A 24,070-nucleotide genomic window follows, 5' to 3' on the forward strand; every position below is an offset into this window, starting at 1 on the left:
ATTAGGCAAGTGACAATTCTGTCAACTGTACCGAAACGCGAGCGAAAGTCTTGTATCGCAGCGTGCAGCCGCTCTTTAGTGACGAGATGCGCAGATGAGAAGCCGCTATAAGAGACAGTCAAAGAGAGAAGACGCGGTACAGCTGAATCACTCACGCTGTTTTCAAATTACCCATTTCATCTGATAGTCTGTGTGGATTCACTTGCTCATCAAACCTATATGCAACAGGCTATTGAATAAATGTGTGAATATCCATCATTTTAAAGTCGAATGCTGCGGGAATGAGTAAAATAATGCGATATAGCCTATGCGCAATCCCGCACCGAACCTGATTAAACATAATTCTATTATACAGATTATACAGATCTGTACAATAGAATTATACAGAGATTTGTGAAATAGATTTCCATGACTTTTCCAAAACTTTCTGGGTTTATTTATTTTTCCAAAACTTTTCCAGGCCTGGAAATTGCTGCTTTAAAATTCCATGACTTTTCCAGGTTTTTCATGACCGTACGAACCCTGAGCGATGGACGAGGCTAGCAAGTTGCGTGGTGAAGACATCTCGTTTGTTATTTTTGTTATTTGCTTATGAGTTACTGTATTTTTTGAATAAAACGAAGCCATTGTATTGGTGATTCGTTAAACTTTTAAATCAGTCTCTGAGTAATTAATTCTTAAATAACTAGTTATCAGAACCTAAATAAATCCTTAACATTGAGTTTCAAGTGGTCAGAACTTGACTGAAATGGGCTCCTTGCACGTAACTACTTCCTTACCGGAAATGCGGCCTCGTCTTTTCCGGTCTAAACATGGCGCTATTCTTCACTAGGTGTTTACAAGAGTTGCCGAAACTTACAATAACGGACGTACATCGCCTTTGTAAGTCCTCCTCCAAATCACCTACCAGCAAATTAGAGAAGGGCTTTAAAATGTATGCCTCTTCATATATCCACGGATATGAAGGTAAGTCTATATATCTCAAACTTTATGGCTTACGTTAGCTTGCTAGCTTACATTAGGCTAGGCTAATAAACAATCCCGGTCTGACAGAATATGCGTGTTATAATGTTGTACTGTTTTCTAGTATTCGGCGAAAAATGTCTACGTTATGTCTGTACGCCTTCATGCATGTTCCTAACTTCTTATTGTGTTAATATGTGAGTGTCAAACAAAGACAGGGCCACAAGTGAAGTCGCTGTAAAGGCTTTCTGCTTCAGATCCATGAAGAAGCACGAAAAACCTCATTGTGTAAATGTAGGGCTGCACTTGTAATTTGTGTCAGAGTTCCGAGTTCAGCAGTTCCAAAAGGTTCGAGTTCAAGTTGTGTGTTGTGCTTAACATGGTCATGTTACATTTTGACCTTCGTTATCGCTTTGTATGTGCTCAACTTCCAAAAACTGCTCAAGCTGTTCACTGTTGCTGGCTTGCATGTGCTTAACTTTTCCAAAAGCTACTCAAGTTGTTCAAGTCTCTGTTACTGTTTTCTGTGCGTTTTATTATGATGTGTTTGAATGGGATTGTGTTTACAGTGTGCAGCTTTGGATGCCAAAATACCATTATTTATGACTTAATATAATGCCATACTTGCTGCACACCACTTCTCATAATTCCATTTAAAGACATCTATTTCTGTGTTAAAGGTTGTATCAAAATCCCCTTTTTCTGGCCCAAAAGAAGGGATTTTCTAAAAAAAAATATTATATAAATATTTATTATTATTATTATATTATATTATATATTTATAGAAAACATAAATTATCACATTCATCTAATCTTTCCTAACGATCCGCTAGCAGCCTAGGCTCCGAGATCTGTACACAAAAACACTTGTTATCAACAAGTGTTCACCACCCACTCAAAAGCAAAACAAAGTGTTCCAACCAATAACCAACGAGATGCACATTTAGGAGAGTTTCAATTGCACGGAAGGGAGGGGGAGGGAGTAGCGAGCTAGCTCTCTGTTTTATTTGAACATCAACAGAGTGACGTAGCAATTGATGCATGTGATGATTTATTTTTGGGCCAGAAATCGGTGATACAACCTTTTAAGAAGGATACATTCATGCCAACAGTTCACAAGTCCAACATGACCATATAGAGTAATTACGACTGATCTATCGACAGATGGTCCTCAGGGACACAGATCCTGTAATTATGGTGCGGTGCAGATGCTCATGTGTGGCGGGGACAGCTCTATGCAACCACACAGTTGCCCTATTATTCCAGACAGCTCACTTCTCCCAGCTGGGTGTGCCAGTGGTTCCTCCTGTACACAGCTGTACAGAATCCGAGCAACAATGGCACAAACCCCGAACAGCAGTAAGTTTCATAGCAAAGCATGGTTCATATGGGATAGTTTGCATAGATGTATGTCATGCAATAGTATGTACCAGTAGCTGCAAAATAGAACCTCTGTTTAATAAATTTAAAAAAATTATGAGTGTATTTTAACACGTATTTTATCACAATTTCACAGGGTGTAAAACCAGGTCCAGTTGGGAAGATGGTGGTTGTTAAGCCTGTGCAGGGTCGGATGGGTAAAGGAGGATTACGGTAAATAAATATTAACTTAACAATTATTTTCATGAGTTGTTTCCCCCATTGTTATGTCAAATTATGTACCTCTTTATGATATTTTTTATTAAAAGGAGCACCCTCTACAGAGGAATGACTGGCCCTCTTCCTGACCTGTCGGTACTTCGTGTGGCCGAGGTGTACAGCGGCCTAGATCCACTGGATATGCCCCTGGTGACAACAATGGGGATGAGCATTGACAAGCCCCTTGTGGATTCTGAATTTGGACTGGTACAGAGGGGTAGTGTGATCTCCTATCAGCAGCCGAAACTTCTAACACAATGCACAGAGCTGCATAAGAATGCCCCGGGTCCTCCATGTCTTCCCCTTATTACTCATCAGCTGTCACCAACAGAATGTGTGTGGGTATGCACAGAGGAAGAACATTTGCATATACAAAGTGTGCAGCTATCTATTGAGATGGCTCACAAAATTGAATTGTCGACACGGGGTCAGAGCAAAGATCCAGAGTGGCACGTGCTGCGGCGAATGAGGATAACCTCCTCAAGGTTTAGGGAAGTTTCCCATGTTAGAGGTTACAGTAGTGCTGAGCATCTTGCAGAGCGAATTATCAGGGGCACCAGACAAACTGCGGAAATGAGGAGAGGTTCAGAAATGGAGTTTCAGGCAGCAAAAGAATATGCCCAGTACAACCATGTCAATTACTCACCTTGTGGACTTGTGGTTCACCCACAGGCTCCATGGCTAGGGGCCTCACCGGATGGCCTTGTTTATGATCCCAATGCAACACCCGCTTACGGTTTGGTTGAAATTAAATGTCCAAATGCTAAAAGTTACATTGACTGCAAGTACTTGCACATGTCAAATGGTACTTTTAAACTAAAGAAAAGCCATGCCTATTTTTGGCAAATACAAGGCCAGCTTTTAATTACTGGACTTCAGTGGTGTGACCTTTTTGTCTGGGCAGAGGAAGATTTCTTTGTGCAGCGACTGCACTCAGACAAAGAAGTTCAAGAAACAATCAGGCAGAAGTGTGATCATTTCTACTTCAGCATTTACATGACAAAGTATCTCTCAATGAGACGATCACAACTGATTGGCAGGTAAAGAAATCATAATCTGATTCATTATGTATTTTATTAGGACTATGAATTTGACTTCTCATTTACGTTACATTTACCACTCGCACCTACAGTATATATATTTCGCCTGGAACTGATTGATAAATGATATGATCTGGGATAAAATGTGTCTTCAAGCTTGTTGCTTTAAAAAAACAAAAACAAAAAAACTGTTGAATAAGTAATGTCAGATTTATTCATGGACTTTATACAATATGGCATAATTTTACAATAAAACTCATTGTTTATAATGTTGTGTGAGATCACATCTGTTGTCACTGTATGAGAATTTATTCAGAGATAAATAATACTTACATTTAAAAGTTGTAGGTTTCTGTAATGTAAACTTGTCAGCACTACTTGGCCCATGCTGTGACAAGATGTTTATTTTGATAATTGCTAAGCAGGCAAGCAACGGCAAAAATTTAATTAATGCTTCCAGCAATTGACAAAGGAATAACAGAATCAAAAAGTTTATTCTCCTTTACCCTTCGGATGACTCGCTCAACGTGCACTCTTACACGAGCAATTTTCTGTGTTTGGAGGACACTGGGTGCTGGCATCTGGCTTTTTTTGTTGAGAAAAGGTGGACAGTACACTTTACACTTCACACAGTCAGTGATCAGGAAACCTTTATCAACCATCACGGCCATGTCATCAGTTAAAAGGTCAGCCAACCCTGACCGCCTAAAGAGTTCTTTATCACTTATTGACCCCTCATAGAGTGAAGAGATGAAGGTCACTGGACCATGAGGGGCGATCCCGATAAGTCCTTTCATTGTACAGTGAGATTTGTACTTCGAAAACATCTCACTTTGGAGGAGAGGTGAGGATGGCGTCTGGCACTTGAGCTCTGTACAGTCAACAATTATCTGAGTATCGGAGAAGTCTTTGAAATCATCAGGAAGGCGAGCTTTAACGTCTTCAGGCTCAATCCAGATAGCCACCGAGCCCAAGAGTGTGTACAGGTAGTTGGTCCACGAACAGATAATGCGGCTTACAGTAGAGATGTGAATGTTGAAACGGTTTGCCAAGTCCTGCTCCTTTAAACCAACGGACAAGTACATTAGGAAAAGGACTAGCTCATCGATGGGTTGCAATGATTGTCTCTGGTGAGAAAACACACACACACACACACAAACATCATTAAACCTAATGTAACCTCTCTAGTCTAATAGATAAAAGGATGTGCAATTATCATTACTGCTGTTGGTCTATAATTAAAAATACAACAGCAAAAACTAACGACCCCCCCAACTCAAATCTATAAATTAATATGGATTCAAGTTAGAAAATACTCAATCTAATATCAGAATGTTGAGGTAAATGCATTTTCATCTCTCACATTAATTTGAAGGTTTGCTTTGAAAAACCACCATAATAAATCAAATAAACTAAAGAATATTTATTTATATTTGCAGAAAAATATTATTATTAATGATTATCATTAATGACAACTGCAACAACATTAATGACAACATTATTATTAATGACAACTGCAAAAACCAACCGTGTGTGTGGGACGGACAGATGTTATTGCTTCATTCAATTTTTCAGCAGCTTTGGCCCTCGACGCACGAACCATTTTATGCACCGATGGTTCAACCAATCTCCAAAACAGCATAAGGTTATGGTAACTGGGAAATCTATGGGAACGGAACAGAAAGAGTACACAACGTTACAGTATGGTCACGTATGGTCCAAATGACTAATGTCAGGGGTATCTTGTTCGCATCTTACCGTGTATAGAATCGAATGTCGTCGTCAGAGTGGGCGAATCTTTGTAATCCAAATTTACAGCTAATTTTCAGCTCCTGTATCGCTTTCTTTAATGAGTCATTTTCTTCTTTTAAATTCGTGTTTTCGTCGATTAACGAGTCAATGAAAGCGGGTTCTGGGACAGATGAATAGTCATGATCAGCAGCAGGAGTGCAGTCCATATGTTGCCCATCTTCTGCTGATGCCAGCTCAGGCTGAAGTTTGCTTACTCTGTCCCAAACGCTCAGTCTTGGTGATGGGATGGAGTAATCATTCCACTGGAACAATACCGGGACAGCTCCTTTCTTTAGTTGCCTTTTCCCCTCCGGTGTTTTCGGCTGAATGATCTGCTCCGGTGTGAAGTGCAAACTACAGACTTTGCTGTGTCCTGTGACAATGAACTCATCACGACGAATATTCACCAGCCACCGCTTTCTGAGTTCAACATCGCTGGGAAATCCATGGTAACTTAAAACGCCGTTGAATTTAGATGATGACGTGCATGTGGGAACACAACAATGTTCATGATATTTTCTCTGTTGCCTCTGGAAAAAAACTCAATCTTTTTTAAGGCTCATTTTCCGGTGTTTACGCTGCGGGCGCCGCCATATTTCGCCAAACAGGAAAAGAGTGGGCCGTATTTACCCGTTGCGGATATGACGTCAGGTTGCTATGTGCAAGGAGCCTATTAGCTCGGACACCGGGAACAGAGGGGTGAAGCTACATCTAATATCCATTCAACGGAGAGGTGAGTATAGAATGATCTATTATGAGCCTGTCCTGAGAAGTAGTGATATGATTATAGGGTTTTAATTCCCTGTACCGGTATAAAAATACTACTCTATGACTATATGACTGTGACTATGCACACAGTGATTGGCTGATAGGGGAGGGTCTCTGTCAGAGATTTATTCATAGAAATATTGTAGAGCGTGATACGTTGCCATATTCAAATAAAGGTTTACAAATAAAAATGTTAGAACTATAATCTAACTCTAAGTCTTGTCTTTTAAGTGTCTTATGTGGCATATTTCTGACAGATTTCTGTGGCATTTCCTAAAAACAGTCAAGACATCAAAAACCAAAAATTCAAATATTTGAAAGAATATTTATTGTAATGTTTTCATATGTTTGTAATACATGTTTTTTTTATTTTACAATCACTCAATAAATGTTCATATCTCACATTGAACGTGCTGGCCTACAGATACACAGGCTAATATAGGGCTATAAAGAGCTATATTTAAAAAAAAAAAAGCACACAATTCCCTTTAAAAAGTCTTTGTAACTATACGTATCAAAACAATGTCCTACCTAATTGCACAGCATCAAAGAGGTCAATACAGCCCAATCAAGAATAACTTAAAGAGGTGCCAACTTTTGCTAAACTATGGACTAGCTTTGACTCTTGCTGCTGATTTAATTGGCAACGTGATGTTTGCTTTAGACCAAATTCGTTCTGCTTCGTGTTTAGTTGCGTAGAAATGTCGCCACAGTAACAGACTGCTGTGAACTTTAGATATTTCACATACTTTTTTTTTTAAGACTTACTTTTGGTGTTTTACTGCCTTTATTATGCTAGGAAATATTAGAGGTGAAAGGAAGCGAAGTGGGGGAGAGAGGGGGGCAAGATCAGGAAAGGTCCTTGAGCCTGGATTCGAATGCTTGAATTTACCGGTAAAGTCATTCCGGTAATTTTACGGCAATTTGCTGGTTTTACTGTGTGAAAGGGGCTATAGTCACAGTTGTAAACGTAACAGATTTCTTCCTCTGTGAGGGGCTTTGGCGTCATGGCATCTTTGTTTCCAGGTGGAATGTTAAAGAACGTGCCACACAAATCCTGTATAATTTAACCAATCTGACGATGACTTTAAAACTCCCCAAGTGTTTCCATGTTTGTGTGCCATATGCATCAGACGTTCAGCTAACAGTCTGTGGGCATGATGTCTAAGGCTGAGACTAGATCTCAATAAAGTTGTCTGGAAAACTAAAGTTTCATTCTGAATGGATTGTAGCCAAGAAAACACACAAAGTGTGCTCCCTTTATAATCACTAATAGCCGTCGCTCATCTTACTTCATAACGATCTCACAAAGTCCCATTATAATCAATGAAACTCTCTAAACTGCACAATTCATCTTTTTTTTACATCACGATGCAAACACGTACTGGATAGTTTAGTGCTTAGCACCCTCTAACACCCTGTAGAACCGGACCTGGGCTTGGTGAACTGTTACCGATTGCCCTAACCCCCACCCCGATCTTTAGTAATCTCTGTATTTATTATGACAAATACTTGCATTTGATACTTGTATTGCTTTTTGTTCTCAGATCATCATGAGCTGCTGATAAATCAACATCGATACAAGCATACATATACAAAGCCTTTTGAAATAAATGATAATTTATAAATGATGAAAAGTTACATCAGTAATAACTACATCATTTAGAGAATGTGCTTGATTGTGTTCAGCTCTTCTGGATCTGATGTCATAATACAGAACAACAACAGCAGCCACAGCAGCCACGCCCACTAGAGCAGTGACGACCAATCGGATCACAGCTTGAACAGTATCACAACCGCGGACAGAGCCTGAGGAGTAAAAACATGAAATACATGCTAAATACATAGTAAAATCACTGCTGACATTGACTACTACCAGCTCTACCGTACCTGAACATGTGTAACAGCTTTCACTAATGTCCAGATGTCGAGTCTGCTCAGTGAATGAATTGTTCAGCACACATCTGTAGGTGTTTTGATCCTGATACTCCACCTCCAGAGGCAGAGAGAGACTGATGCTGATATCAGACACACTGATGCTGGACAATAAACTGTTTCCATCGTACCAAGAGAGAATCACCTGACCCACATTCACCGCTGAGCACAGCAGCACACATTTGGATGCTGATGACGATGATGGAGGAGGAATGACAGGAACAGGCAGAGGAGCTAGAAAACATAAGTGAATGAAGATATGGATGTAGATGAGGAGGAACCATTCAGAAGAACCAAGACTGATCGAACGGAGAGCGTAATAGAAAGTTGCCTAAATGTAAACCTGGAAATTAATAAGACATTTTCAAACATCTAAATACTACAATACATCTTTAGATCCACTTCAAATCTGTAATACATATAAAATGGTATAACCAACTCACCATAGACACTGAGAGTGAAAACCTTCATCGTATGGTTGGTCTTTAGTTGATAAAAACCAGTGTGTTCAATTCTGGCATTTGTGAAGGTCAAAGATCCGTTATTTTCATCGACCTGCAGTCTGTCTCTGAATCTCCCTTCAAGAACATCACCATATACAGTGATGCCGTTGGCCGTTTCGTTGATTTCGACTATTAAATAGTTTCCAAACCTCCACTGAATCAGATCATTGTTCCTCATTTCGGTATCGGTGTGTAGAGTGACAGAGTTTCCCTCCATCACTGAAACTGACTTCATCTCATCCTTATCGTCAACCGCACCTGCAGAACAAACAGAGATTCAGATTTCTACTGAATTCACTGAAGTAAAGAATAATATGCCAAGCAAACACACTGATATTTAGCTCACCATAGACAGTGAGAATGAAAACCTTCTTCATCGTGTTGGTCTGTAGTTCATAACGTCCTGAATGTTCAATTCTGGTGATTCTGATGGTCAGACATCCAGTCTGACGATCCACCTTCAATCTACCTATGAATCGTCCATCATAATCTTCTTTTACAGTCATGCTGCTGTCCGCTACATTGATTTTAGCTATTAAAGTGTTTTCCGGTCCAAACCTCCACAGAATCAGATCATTATTTCTCATTTCACTATCAGTGTGTAAAGTGACAGATTCTCCCTCCTTCACTGACACCGCCTGCAGCCCATATGTATCACCAAACCTACCTGAGGAACAAACAGAAACAGCGTAAGAGCTACTAATGCTTTGACGTTTAGATTTGGAATCTTTGTGGTGATTTCAGAATGAAATGAAGAGCTCCGAACATCATAAACAGAAAACACTTTTACTTCAGAAGGCAATAATGTCTCCAATAAAAACTAGTGCTAGAAGTCATAAAAATGTTTAAAACTCACCGACCAGACACCACAAGCTCAAACACAACCAAATCATGTGAAAATTGTGTTGAACAGTTTCAGTCAAATATGAAAAGACAATCTCTTCAAAACAGGTTTAGTATAAAATGAGCGATGAGCTGATGTGTAGTAAAGTGTTGTGAAATGAACCATACATCTTTAAGATGTTGATATGTGTGGCTTTTTATCTATTTTTTTTCTCTCATCACAAGATCTAAATGTTATCGCATTGAGTTCCTGCAAGGCCATAACTTCCTTTATATCAGCGGTTCTTAATTCATGTGCTCCACAGCTCTGCAAATTTAGCAGTTTTTCTTATCCAACACATCTAATTCACACCATCAGCTCTATAGAAAAGAGCTGCGTGAGCTGAACTAAGTGTATTAGATCAAAGAAATATGGCAAATGTGTAGAGCCTGGACAGAAAAGGTAAAAGTTATATAAATGCAAAATAATTCAATGTAAGGTTTTCCTTGAGATATTATAGCTGTAGAGGTAAGTCATAGCAGTGACATTCACACAATTCACCACAGGACACCTGGTCACGTCATGCGTTTCCTCTGATTGGATAGCTATCTGATCGTTGAAAAGGCCAGGTGTAAATGCTTTCGAGACGGACATTACATGTGTTCATAGCACTAAATAATGGCCAAACTATAAAAAAATATACTTTTGTTAAAAGACATTTGAAGTAGACATATGAACTGTGATGTCCAAACCATCAGAACCAAACTGAAAACGGTGGTTAAAACAGGTATTTATTGTACTGTGGGCTAACTGTATTGTTGCATCTCCACTGTTTACTCTAAAATGCTGTATAACAGGAATATCACAAATTTAGTGCAGACCCTATTTAACATGAAATCTTGCATTTTGAACATTATGCAATTACGATTTTGACATTAGCCATCAAGGAGCTTCAAGAAATATACCTATATAGGAATATATGACCGCCGAAGCTGGTACATGAGCATTGTGGGAGGGCTCTATAGTGCTTGGTCAATATATCATACATGCATACAGTTACATCCATATATATTTGGACACTGACACAATTTTCATAATTTCGGCTCTGTATACCACCAGAACAGAATTAAAAATATTACAATCAAGATGAAATAGAAGTGCACACTTTAAGCTTTAATTCAAGGAGTTGAACAAAAATATAACAAAGTAGTCTGTACTGAACACAATCTCAGTGATATTTAAAAAACGAATGCCCTCTGAAAATGCATTTTAATATGTAGTTTCTGCTTTATGCAAAGTCCTGTGTTCAGGAATAGGGGCAGCGTATTGATCCAGATGTGTTGCAGTGCGCTCAGTCCTGCTGCAGACGAGGCGCAGACGATTTGTGGCACATCGATGGCAACCATAAACTAATAATGTAATATGAAAGCTTTTTTTCTTTTCTTTTCCAAAAAATTATATTATGCTGGGAGTTGAGTGGGTTAAATTTGTAGCTTAATTTAACATGCATCTCATCTCATTAGTTTTCATTTGTACTTGAATGATGACTTTATTTCCTAACATGATAGAACATTATACTACTTATTTTGACCATCTGTTCTATTTTTAAAGTCATGCATATGAAACATTAAAAATGAATAATGCACAAACCCTGCACCAGAATCTTTCTCAGCGAATTTGAACATACACATCTGGTTCTAGTTTTTCTGAAATTTTCATAGATTAAAAGGCAAAATAAATTTTTCCAGGTGCGCGTTTTATTGGACATTATTTGTTCTACTTTTGGTTGCTATATATCCACATATGTATTCAGCAACCCGATCTCATGAAAGTGTGTATATAAATAGTACGCCAAATAAAAACGAAAACTTGTGGTATTGACCCTCAACAATGGACGTGTATATGCTACGTGATGGGTAGGATTAGGGTTGTGGGGTAGATGTGTCTCATATGTACGCGAAAACTGAGTATCATATGCACGGCAACAAATTTTGTATCATATGCATGCGAAAACTCCATATTATATTCACACCAAACACATTTGTATCATAAATACGCCAAAGTCCATTTTTGCGTATAAATAGCACGAGTTTTCATTTTTGTTTGCCGTACTATTTATACGCATTTTCATGAGACCGGGCTCATATTCAGTTGTTGTGCTGGTAGCACGATGCTTTTTTATTGTGAACTTTCATTTAAATTAAACATAATTTTCCCCCTCATTTGCTACCTAAACATTTTAATGTATTTTTGACAATAAAGCTCAACTTGACTTGACTTAAGGAAATATGAGATACGGACTATAAATGCCATTTGTGCCAAAAATTGATTTAATATCCTTATGTTTTAGAATAAATATATCAAAATATTCATAAAAATCAAAACTGTTTAAAATAGTTATCAAATAAATATGTTAGTATAAAGTTTAAAGTTGTAAAGAATAAAGTTGATCTCATTCTCTTACACTGGCCAAATAGTATTTCAGTTGTTTGACAGTTTTTCTCAGTCGCTTTGGCTCAATTCTCAAATTATTATAATTTGTTTTTTCGAAACAACAAGTTCAGATCTCTGAACAATTAGCTTCTTGTTCACATCAGATTGTAATTTCTTATTGATTTGAGCAAATTGCAAATGCTTTGGCACATGTGTGCAAACATAAGCACAATGTTGTACAACAACTAATTGCATATGGAGTCGATTCTCACTTAAACTGTCAAACTCTTCACAACTTCTCAATCATTTTTCATCGTGTAAGCCATCACATTCAAAACGATCCATTCAATTATGAAAAATTGGTATACAATGTATATTCCATAAATATCTGACAATGACATTGTTTGTAATGTCTGCTAAATTGGAAAATGACCTCTAATTGCAATACAATTTGAATCAACCATTTAACCAATCAAGTTTGGGAGCATATATATGTAGATTGCCCACAGCACAATCACTACCATTTTTTGAGAATGGAGGACTTCCACAAGCCTGAACTGTAGCAACATGCTCGTGGAAGAGCAATTGGAAGACATGTAAGAATACGTGGTGGTGTTAGAGGAAGACATAATAGAGGAAGAGTCAGAGTCTCTGATGAAATCATAGCCACACTTGTGGATCATGTCATAAATTGTGGTTTTACAATGGAAGAGGCTGGTCGAAGAGTACAGCCTAATGTCCACAGTGTCATCAATTGTGCAAACCTTTCGTGGGAAAACAGGTAAATATGTATTTATTTATTTGTAAATGAATTTATTTGTATTTATTTATTGTTTTACAGTATGTAAAGCATTTTTATAAACAACAATATTGTACAGGTATATGCAAGTCTATTTGTACATTTTATAGAACCGCACAACAGAGTTGGCAGAGCAGCAGTATTTAACCATCGGCAAGAACAAGAAATTTGCAACATGGTCATAGCCAACAATTCCGTCAAGCTAAGAGAGATCCAAAGAGAAATCATAAATGTCTTCGCAAATATAAATTCTGTCAGCATTTCCACCATAGACAGAGTTTTGAAAAGACATCAAATGACTATGAAACAACTCTACAAGGTGCCGTTTGAGAGGAATAGTGAAAGAGTGAAGGAGCTGCGGTACCAGTATGTCCAGGTGAACTATTGGTGTGCACTTAGTGAGTTTTACTGTACTTCTAAGATGTACATATTTTGTTTCTTCGTAGAGAATCATGGCGTTAGAAAGACATGAAACAACCCACGTGGACGAGGCTGGATTCAATCTGTTCAAAGGCCGGAGACGTGGTCGCAATCTCATTGGACACCGAGCCACAACTGACACACCAGGCCAACGTGGGGCCAATATTACAATGTGTGCTGCCATTTCAGAGAATGGTGTGAGCACACATTGGGCCCTATAATACCCAACTTCTCCTGGCCTTCCTAAACACACTTTACAGAGACCTGATTCCAGAACAAGAAAGAGGTTTATTTAGACCAGATTTGCCTAATTATGTTGTTGTCTGGGATAATGTCAGCTTCCACCGAACCAACATTGTTATCCTTTCATGTGCAGCAAACCACTTCCTAACAGTGGAGTTCCTTCCACCATACTCTCCATTCCTAAATCCAATAGAAGAGGTTTTTTCAGCATGGAGGTGGAAAGTAGCTGTTGTGCTACCAGTGAGTAGTGCCTTGTGTGAGCACAGTTTCTCTACATTGAAACTTGTAAAAACTCACTTGCGTTCCACTATGTCAGACAGTAGACTAAGTAATTTGGTAGTACTTAGTATTGAGTCTGAGCGTTCAAAAGCTCTAGACATGGATGCTTTCATAAAACCGTTTTCTGCACAGCATGGTAACCGCCGAATTCAGCTCTTCTGATTTATTGTATAGAGAGTGAGTTAAAGGGATAGTTCACCCAAAAATGAAAATTCTGTAATCATTTATCATTGCCGAACAAAAGGGAAGATATTTTGAAGAAAGTTTGTAACCACACAGCAAATTTGAAAGTGTTAAATTAACACTCACAGTGAGAAAATTAACACTTTTTCGGGGTTAATATAGGTCCACACTAAATAAAGTTAAACTAACACTTTAAATAGTGTTACTTTTTTTTTACACTTGCATAGAGTAAGAACAACACTTTAAGTGTTCACCATTAACACCACTAGCGTTTCCCCTCCCCTCATTTACAACAAGTTAGTGTTGAAACTAGGTGTGTCAATATCTTAACACCAAGAGACTTATTTCCACACCAATATAGTGTTCATACACCCTGATTAAGGTAATGAAGTGTAATCTGTGTTTCACTAAAAATAACTGCATTCAGTAAAAAAAAAAAAAAAAAAAGCCAACATGCTGTATCAGTTTGAAATTGTATTTTTAACACAGATGTAACAATTACACCAACACAGAAGAAGGTACAATATATTCACCATCATCTCAAGATTCAAGAGTTTTATTTGTCACATACACAATTATACAGAGTATAACCAGCAGTGAAATGTAGGTCAGGTCCGCTCCAAGGACAGTGCAATTATATAGAATACAAATATTAAGAAAAAGAAAAGTAGAAACAATAAGAGGAATAAAATAAAATAAAAGATTAAAACAAAAATATATATATAAATGTGCAGGTCAGGGTATTTAAATAGCAGCAATATGAGGTAGAGAAAAATTATGAATAGCTTATTGATATGGTGATATTTACATGGAGTCATGTGATGTTATGACACAGAGTTAGAGTTTAGGAGCCTGATGGACTGGGGGAAGAAGCTCCTCCTAAGTCTCTGCTTACGTACTGCTTTTTTACTCTGCGTGTTTGGATGTGTACTGCTTACACAAATGTAGCAAATACATTCCTTATAAGCTTTCCATCGAAAAACAGCGATCTGTCGTCGATGCTTGAGGCTTAGACCCTCAGAATGATATATAGTTTGTCAAGATTAACTTTGTCCCGTTTCATTTATTCTATTAGAAAACAATGACACATGCAAACAAAGAGCGTTCAGTGCGACGTCGCTCTGGTAAACGTTAACAGGTTAAACAGTTACACATCAAAAAGTTACACAAATCCTAGAAATTACCCTGTTATCTACCCCAGATTCTTAAATATATGAAAACTTACGTTTAAAACTGCTAACTAACAAACAATGCCACTCTTACCTCAATTTGCTAGCTAGTGGTGCAGCTAAATGGCCTCGAGAATCCTCTTGGTGGTCCGTCGCGTTATCTGAAAATAAATAATGTTAGCACTCGGCAATGTTGAGAAACGTCCTAATATTATTCTGAATGGTGAGAAACGTGAACTAAACATGAAAATTGGTCAATTTAAGCGGTTATAAAATATTATACCTGTTTGAACACTGTCCTCTCCTCGTGGTCGTCTGCCATTAATCAAAAAGGAAATAATGTACAAGGACCGGAAATTGGATCAACTCTTCACCAGTGTCAATTATGTCAACTCGCTGTAATTACACTGACTCCGACCACTCATTTACACTGCAAGTGTTAATGCCATTCAAATCAACACCAGAATCAACACTTTATAACTCTGATCAAGTTCAAGTTCAAGTTGAGCTTTGTCATTCTGCTACATGTGGGGACATACAGTGGAACGAAATGTCGTGTCTCGCAGGACCACGGTGCTACATAAATACAGACATACAACAATGAAGTAAAAAACACTATAAACCTATACACAACTAACCTACTGACAGATTTAACTATAAGTATACTATATATAAGTATTTACCCTATACAAACTAAAAGAATAAAGGATAAAAAATACAACTATACGAATGCTTCACATAAATATTACCCTATACAAACTAAAAAATAGAAGATAAAAATACAAACTATACGAATGCTTCACAAATACTGTACATGTGCAAAGAGACATTTGAGTCAGCAGCTGGTTGGGGAACAGTGCGGGATGATTTGTAGTGCATGAGCATGTAAACATACATAAATTGCTGAGTCTTTTGTGAGATTGTGCACACGCAGCAGTGTGTGTAAGTGTCCATAGTGCACATAGTGTAAAGTGTAAGTGTCCATAGTGTAAAGTGTCCATAGTGCACATAGTGTAAAGTGTAAGTGTCCATAGTGTAAAGTGTCCATAGTGTAAAGTGTAAGTGTCCATAGTGCACATAGTGTAAAGTGTAAGTGTCCATAGTGTAAAGTGTCCATAGTGTAAAGTGTAAGTGTCCATAGTGTAAAGTGTCCATAGTGCACATAGTGTAAAGTGCACATAGTGTAAAGTGTCCATAGTGCACATAGTGTAAAGTGTCCATAGTGCACATAGTGTAAAGTGTAAGTGTCCATAGTGTAAAGTGTAAGTGTCCATAGTGCACATAGTGTAAAGTGTAAGTGTCCATAGTGTAAAGTGTAAGTGTCCATAGTGTAAAGTGTCCATAGTGCACATAGTGTAAAGTGTCCATAGTGCACATAGAGGAGAGTGTCCATAGTGTAAAGAAAAATAAGAATAAAATAAATAAAAAAAATTAAAGTTCCATACAGTTTTTCTTTGGTGTGGTAAGATTTGGGGTGGGGGGTGGTCCATGTTTCAGGAGGTAGGGGTTTGCATGGGGTTTCAGAGGGGGGCGGGGTGGTTTGAGTTCAGGGCTCTCACAGCCTGGGGGAAAAAGCTGTTGAGCAGTCTGGCGGAGCGGGCTCTGATGCTCCGGTACCGTCTTCCTGATGGTAGGAGCTGGAAGAGACTGTGGGAGGGATGGGTGGAGTCCTTCACGATGCTGTTGGTTTTGCTGGAGCATCGTGTAAGGAAGATGTCCAGGATGGAGGGGAGAGGGGCACCGATGATCTTTGCAGCTGTGTTCACTGTCCGCTGGAGGGTCTTGCGGTCAGCAGCACTGCAGTTCCCGTACCTGTCATGATACTGTACAGATGAGGAAGCAAGTTGCAGGTAAGGAAATGATTTATTGTCCAGAAACTGAATATACAGACACAGGATGGAATGATGATCGGTGACGCAGGAATGGATGGGCTGCACGGCCGGTGAGGTGAAGAGTGTCCAAGGTGGTGTGGGAATCCAGTACAGGAACGACGAACACACGACTACACGGACAGACCTTGACACCGGGAACCAGAACTGACGAGAACACACGGGAATTGGAGACAGAACAGCACGGGAAGACATCCAAAACGATCTGACAATGAGAAGAGAATCTGGTGATTATTTATGTGTGCGGGAAATGGGCTGCAGCTGCCGCTGCTGATGAGGCACAGCTGAGAGGAGTGAGTGGTGAATGCTCGGCCACGCCCACACACGTACGGCACGCACACACATGACAGTACACGGGACAAAGAGGACACAATGGATGCGCGAACCGTGACAGTACCAGACAGTGATGCAGCTGGTCAGCACACTCTCAATGGTGCCTCTGTAGAATGTGGTGAGGATGGGTGGAGGGAGACTTGCTCTTTTCAGCCGGCGGAGAAAGTGTAGGCGCTGTTGTGCCTTTTTGGAGAGTGACATGGTGTTGGTGGTCCAGGTGAGATCCTCTGTGATGTGCACCCCCAGAAATTTTGTGCTGCTGACTCTCTCCACAGTCGAGCTGTCGATGGTCAGTGGGGGGTGGTCAACGGAGTTTCTCCTGAAGTCCATCACAACCTCCTGTGTCTTCTCCACATTGAGGGACAGATTGTTTGTGCCACACCATTCAGCCAGCTGTGCCACTTCCTCTCTGTAGTGCGTTTCATCATTGTTGCTGATGAGACCTACCACTGTTGTGTCATCAGCAAACTGATGATAAATTAACACCATTAAAATAACTCTAAACAACACTGGATATTTTGCTGTGCAGGCTGTTTTGGGGCACCATTGACTTTGTTTCCTACTATGGAAGTCAATGGTGCCCCAGAACTGCTCTGTTTCCCAGATTCTTCAGAATATCTTCCTTTGTGTTCAGCAGAACAAAGACATTCATACAGGTTTGGAACTACTTGAGGGTGAGTAAATGATGACACAATTGTTATTTTTTGGTGAACTATCCCTTTAACAGCTACTGCTTTCCATGTTTGACTATTTGTGTGACTTATGTAACTATAGGTTCATAATGTTCAGTTACAATTGTATATATCTACTGCATTGTGGCATTGTATTTTTATCTTACAGACTTCATGTATTTCTTTTAGGGCTCAATATTTCCTGGAATTTTCAAAAAAGGCATTGTTCATTTTTTTTTAGTGATCAGCATGTTATTGATTCCTTATCTTACTTTTGAAAAAATATGAACTAAAAATAAATCTGTACACCTTAAAGAAAAAATTAATTTGTACACCATAGACACCTTGTAAACCTTGTGTACAAATTTTTTTTTTTGTCAAAAAATAAAGAAAGACAGAAATAAACGCCATACAGTCATTAGATAGCAGAAGAAAATTGAGAGGAACCAAGTGGATTCTGCTCACTATGTACATTGCATTGAATGTGATAAAAGCTCCATAGTATGTTTAAAATATATAATATAGGCCTATATTAAAATAATTAAATAACAACAAATACAAATAAGGCTCATTTTATTGATGTTAAATTTCATACTTGTATTGTCCCTCATAATCGCTATAACCGGTTTTATGTGGCATGCCTAGTTGCCACCCCTCATTCTACTCTTGCCCCCCTTTGCCACCCCAATTAAAAAACTCTGGACACGCCCCTGCTCCCCACATGTAAATGATAACAGTTCCTGTGAAACTACTGTGAACGGAGCCGGTGTGAGAAGCACGGGCTTAACCTACACGCATGTAAATAATTAAAGCGCATATACTGTATTAGAACTGCATCGCATATAATTATTTCATTAAATCATAGCGTTTGTGAATTCACAATTCTGATTTTTAATTGGGTTTAATATTTTATGGTGGAAAACAGTCTAATAATGTGTTTTATGGATTCTCGTCCGTGAAATGCACCACTTCTGCCGGTTAGTCGACGCGAGCAAAATTAAGTCGAGGATTTTTAAAAATCGAATAGTCGAATAAAATCGACCAATCGCAACAGCCCTATAGCTGTGCAAAGTTAAAACTAATAAAAACATTTTGAGTAATGGATGCAAACACAAACTTTTGATGCAGCATATAACAATGAGATGTAGAGATGAATGTGAGATTAATATTTTAGCTCAGTTTAGCTCTGTGGAGGAAGCATGAGCACTAAAAACAGAACCAGACTTTCCGGTGCTCAGTCAGTTGAGACCGAGTCCTACTCTGTAGTATGAGTTTACTACTGTATTAATGAAACAAAGGCAGGGGAGGACTGGCAGAACTGGTTCATAATCAAAGACAAAGTGTCACATTAAGTGATGTTGACGGTCAAGAAAACTGGGCGCTAATGCAATCTATGTTTGCATATGAATACTCAGGTTTCTAGGTTTATGTTTATCATTGTCATTTACATTTTGCATTGTGCTCTTTTTATTTAGATTTCAAGTATTTTAGTTCATACAATAAGACATTTATTTAAATCCTGTTGAAAAAAAGAAAAGAAACCATCACACAATTTGTAATGGTTTTTCTGGTTATAATGAAACTTGTATTGGTTTTAATGGAAACTGTAATGGCGCCTGTTGGACTCTACTGGTAATTGGTCACCTTCTATTCATGGCTTTTTTTAAAGCTAGTAGAGCCTAATGTAAATCCTAGTGTAATGTCCCAAAACACACTACAGGAAACCATTATTTAATTGTTTTAACGGTTAAAAGTTGATGAACAAAGGCTGATCAGAATGAAGGATGAGAAATGGGAATATCCTCATAACATTTGATTTAGGCGAAAACAAATACTATTCTGGAAAGTACACACATGGGGCCCTATTTTAACAATCTAAGCGCATGGTCTAAAGCGCACAGCGCAGGTGCACTTAGGGCATTTCCGAATCCACTTTTGCTAGTATAACGACGGGGAAAACGGTCGGCACGCCCGGGCGCATGGTCTAAAAGGGTTGTCTCTATGTGTTTTTGGGCATAACATGCAATACACCAATCAGAGTCTCATTTGTCATTCCCTTTAAGAGCCAGTTGCGGCCGCGCCATGGCAGATTCGCTATTTAAGTGGCATAATTTTAAGGTGCACAGACTGAACACGTCTCCAGAGAGCAAACAGATCTGCTCATGCGCGAGCAAATAGGTAGGCTAATTCTGATACTGTCTATGGCGCAGTCTATTTTCAGTTCCTCAAAATAGCAACGCACCAACAATGCGCCTGAACAAACCTCTTTTTTAGACCAGCATGCCCATAAGCGCACAAATGAGCGCAAATGCATTTGCTATTTAAACAATGCATCGCAGGACGGGAAAATGAGAACCGCGTCGGGCTGAAACTAGCAAAAACACTTACGCCGGGTGTATGATAGGGCCCATGATATTATGGCAATATGCTGTATAGTTCACTGAAAAATGACTGTCATCATTTATTCACCTCAAGTTGTTCCAAACCTGTATTAGTTTTTTCTTCTGCTGAACACAAAAAGGTTTTCTCCTTGCTTGATTTTACTAATAAATGTTTCTCATGGCTATAAGAGAGAGAAGCATGACACCTTACCTTTATTTACTCAAATCAAATTAATATTAAGAGCAGTTTCAGAGCAAAAATGTACAAAGAAGTCAGAACACCGTTAACTAAACAAAGAAACAAACAGTTTAATGGCAACAAATCAACTTCATCAAAACAGTTATCACCAATATTAGCACTCATTACTTGCCATGATATGTTAAATATCTTTCAAATTATTGTATGATATCTATCGCCAAACACAATTTAACATATATTTAACCTCTGCTATTTATGCACAGGTCTAAGAATAAAGTGCAGATATACTGTACTGAAAGGATGTCGGGAACGGGATATTGTTAGACCGCCCGCTGCTGTTCAAATTGCACCAGAGTTACCGACCGCTACGGCGTTTTATTTGGGAATTTAATCCCGTGTCGCAAGAAATCTGGTCGGGTCCCGTGGGAATGCAAACCTCTATATTAGATCAAGCACAGAATCAAGTTTGCGCTGCTGCGCGTGATCACTTCAAAGATCAGACGAATACAGTGGTGGGCCGTCAGAGGAAGCAGGGCCTTCTCTGCTGGCCCTAAAAAAAATTTAATTATGTGAAAAATGTTTTTATTGATTATTTAGGTATCTTAAATTGAATATCTTAAAAGTAAACGAAAAGAAAATGACAGCTGCAGTCATCGGCGCCAACACCAGCTCTTGTTGCCGATCTCCTAAAAACGCCTTTTTCAAGGCGCTCTTTTGCAGACAAAAAGAGAATAACTGAGAAAAGAACCTATACCCAAAGTGAATTCGCTAACAAAGGCCAGCAAAGTAATTTATGTGCCATTTCAAAGATTGCAACTATGAGTGGCTAACAGCTAGCACCGAGCACAAGTTATTTTGTTGGCTGTGTTTACTTTTTAATACGAGTAAAGGGGCATGGAATGACCGACCCAGGGACTTTATTTACAAGTGACAGGTGAGTACGTTATTATTTAATGAGTATTGTATCATGCACATTGTTATGGAGGTGTACGTGGTGCAGTTGATAATACTGTGGTGCGGTGTGTGGATGTCCGGCGGTTGTACAGTTTTGCTGCTTTGAGCGTGTCCTCATTTTAGAGTGACGTAAATGTGCAGTGACCAGTGGACTGGCAGATTACTTTTACTGACCATGTAGGGAAATTTACTCTGCATTTAACCCACCCTAATCTAGCCTACTGTTGAAATTGTTGATCAGCCATCATTGTTGTTGAGAGCCTGTGTGTGGCATAATATGTGCATTATATGCATATAGCTGTGCTAGCTGTAACAGAGATGTGTAAGATGTGTGCATGTAGTTTACAGTTGCTTACTGAAGGCCCTGACTGAAACCCCACATTACCCCACTGGACAAATATACACGTGCATCTTGAAAAGCGGATGTTTTGGAAAGTGCTACGCCACATTTTTGTGCCATCTAGTGGTTTAGATGAAAATAATCTCAAAGACGCTTTTCTGCCAGGGCGCCTTTAGCCTGTACATATTTAAGGGATGATGCACGACTAGCTGTGCATTAAATGATTTGAATGCACTTTGCGTCAGGTGGTTCTTGACCTCCATGTTGTGGATTAAAATTGTTTTATGCACAGCTAGCTATGCATTATCCCGCTTATACCACGGTCATTTGCCAGAATTGACAAGTTAAAGCTGGTAATGATATTTGCAGTGCAATATTTGACCAGAAGAGTAAAAAGGATGTGAATTTTTCATCAGTTGCGGCTTGTTAGCGCTAGCATTCTGCCCAGTTCAAATCAGACACAGAGATTAAATAGTGTGGTAAGATCACATTTATTTGACTTTATTGAATTATCTACTGAATTATTATTTGAATTAATTGTGCGTTACCTGTGTCTGCGCATCTCTGTACAAACAATGAAGCTGTGTTTAGTCACTTCAAAACACCAGCTTGTTGCTGAGGAATCTAGTATCTAGGCTATTTTATTAATAAAAGTCGCGGGGCAGCGCTGACAAGTTTCTGTGTGTGTGCAGCGCAATCTGGAATCTTCAACCTCTCTCTGTGTGTGTGTGTGTGTGTGTGTGTGTGTGTGTGTGTGTGTGTGTGTTTGTGTGCAAGTGATGTGTGTGAAAGCTCATTTACCACCATGTCTGTCATCAACAGGAAGTTACAATGAACTAATGCCACAGCTCTTCAGAACAGCAGCAGTGTGTGATAAGATGAAGAGCACTTTAAAATTAGTCAATACAATGAATACAGCCTTTAAGAGTGAATCCTCAAATCATTCATTCAAATGATTCATTTAGTATTGGCTGTACACTAGTTATTGCATTGCTTTGTGGGATTGAATGAGTGCACTTGATAATGTCCACTATAGTTTCAGGCACCACTATACACAGCGTGTTTGAAGCTGCTGTGTTTTCTTCTAAACATTTAGCAAATGAGAACAGTTCGGTCATTCATGATGGTGATGGTGACTTATGAACGTCCTTCAAATTCTTCAGTGTTACTATTGATACTATATATGTAACTCCACCGGGTCCGCACCGCCACAACTCGTTCTTGTTCTGAGTGAGTCTCAAACTCAGAGTCTCCGGCTTGGGAGGCGGGCGCTCTAACAAGGAGGCTAAAGCCACGGCCTCTAGTGTCAGTCGCTAGAACGCCTCTTTTTGAGATCAGGGGAGTGAGGTTTACACACAATAGCTCTACGTCAGTTACATGTGCAAGTTTTGATATTATATAAGATATTAAATTTACACACACAAACACACACAATATAGTGGTAAAGTGAGACAAATGGTTTTCATAATAATTATAGATTAAAATATATTTCTAAAAATCACTAGTCATTTTTATACGTTTATAGATTTATAGTAATACTATATATCATCTATATACCATCTATATACTTTATAGATGGTTCTAAACTTAAGTGTCTGATGACACGTTTTAATTTTTTCACACATTGACCACAACTTTGTTTCCCACTGGTGTTAAAAGAAGACAAGCTCTGACTACTTAAACACATCTATACAGGAACAAGGAACTATATAGTTTAATGGTTAAAGAGCAAAAATGTCTGATGATATTTATGACGATGCCTTCGGGACAGAGACTGAGGGAATGAAGAGAGAGAGAGTGGAGATGGCAGTGGATATCTATGACAGTATAGATCATGTGAGAGATCATGACTTCAGGACAGAGACAAAGATACACCAACCACTTCAGCGTACAGGTAATAACATTCATTTATTTGATTATATGTTCCAGTTTGCACATGTTCAGTCATTTAACATCATGTCTGTGGTGTCCAGGAAGTGATTGTGTGAAGATCAGAAGCTCCAGAGCTCTATATGTGTTCTTCAGATGCTATTATAGGACTTTAAAGTTAAAGTTACAGACAATAACTAATTATTTGCGTATGTCACAAACCTGAGTGTTCCTCATGAATGAACACACTCAGTAAGGCCATAAATCTGATATCTAGAATAAGTTACATATTTATAACTGAACTGTATAGTCCTGCTGACAACCTTAAACAAGCGTTGAAGCGCCCCTTACAAAACAAAAATATATGGGAATATACTGGAAAATATAATGTGATGTATTAAATAATACATTTCCATATTACTGGATACTAGTGCTAATATTTTTCAA

At 38.7% G+C, this 24,070-nt stretch overlaps 1 protein-coding gene across 1 annotated transcript; it reads left to right on the forward strand.

The window, feature by feature from the left end:
- Window positions 1-842: 842 nt before the first annotated feature.
- Window positions 843-3,645, forward strand: LOC306861652 (uncharacterized protein; the record flags this gene model as incomplete). Its single annotated transcript, XM_079404052.1, has 5 exons — window positions 843-966; window positions 2,128-2,322; window positions 2,480-2,556; window positions 2,652-3,406; window positions 3,506-3,645. The coding sequence occupies exons 1-5, from the start codon at window positions 937-939 to the stop codon at window positions 3,643-3,645; spliced, it is 1,197 nt and encodes a 398-aa protein (XP_079260178.1). The 5' UTR covers window positions 843-936.
- Between the last annotated feature and the right edge of the window lie 20,425 nt (window positions 3,646-24,070).

The sequence above is a fragment of the Barbus barbus genome (assembly GCF_936440315.1).
Source record: "Barbus barbus genome assembly, chromosome: 4".
NCBI classification, from domain to species: domain Eukaryota; kingdom Metazoa; phylum Chordata; class Actinopteri; order Cypriniformes; family Cyprinidae; genus Barbus; species Barbus barbus.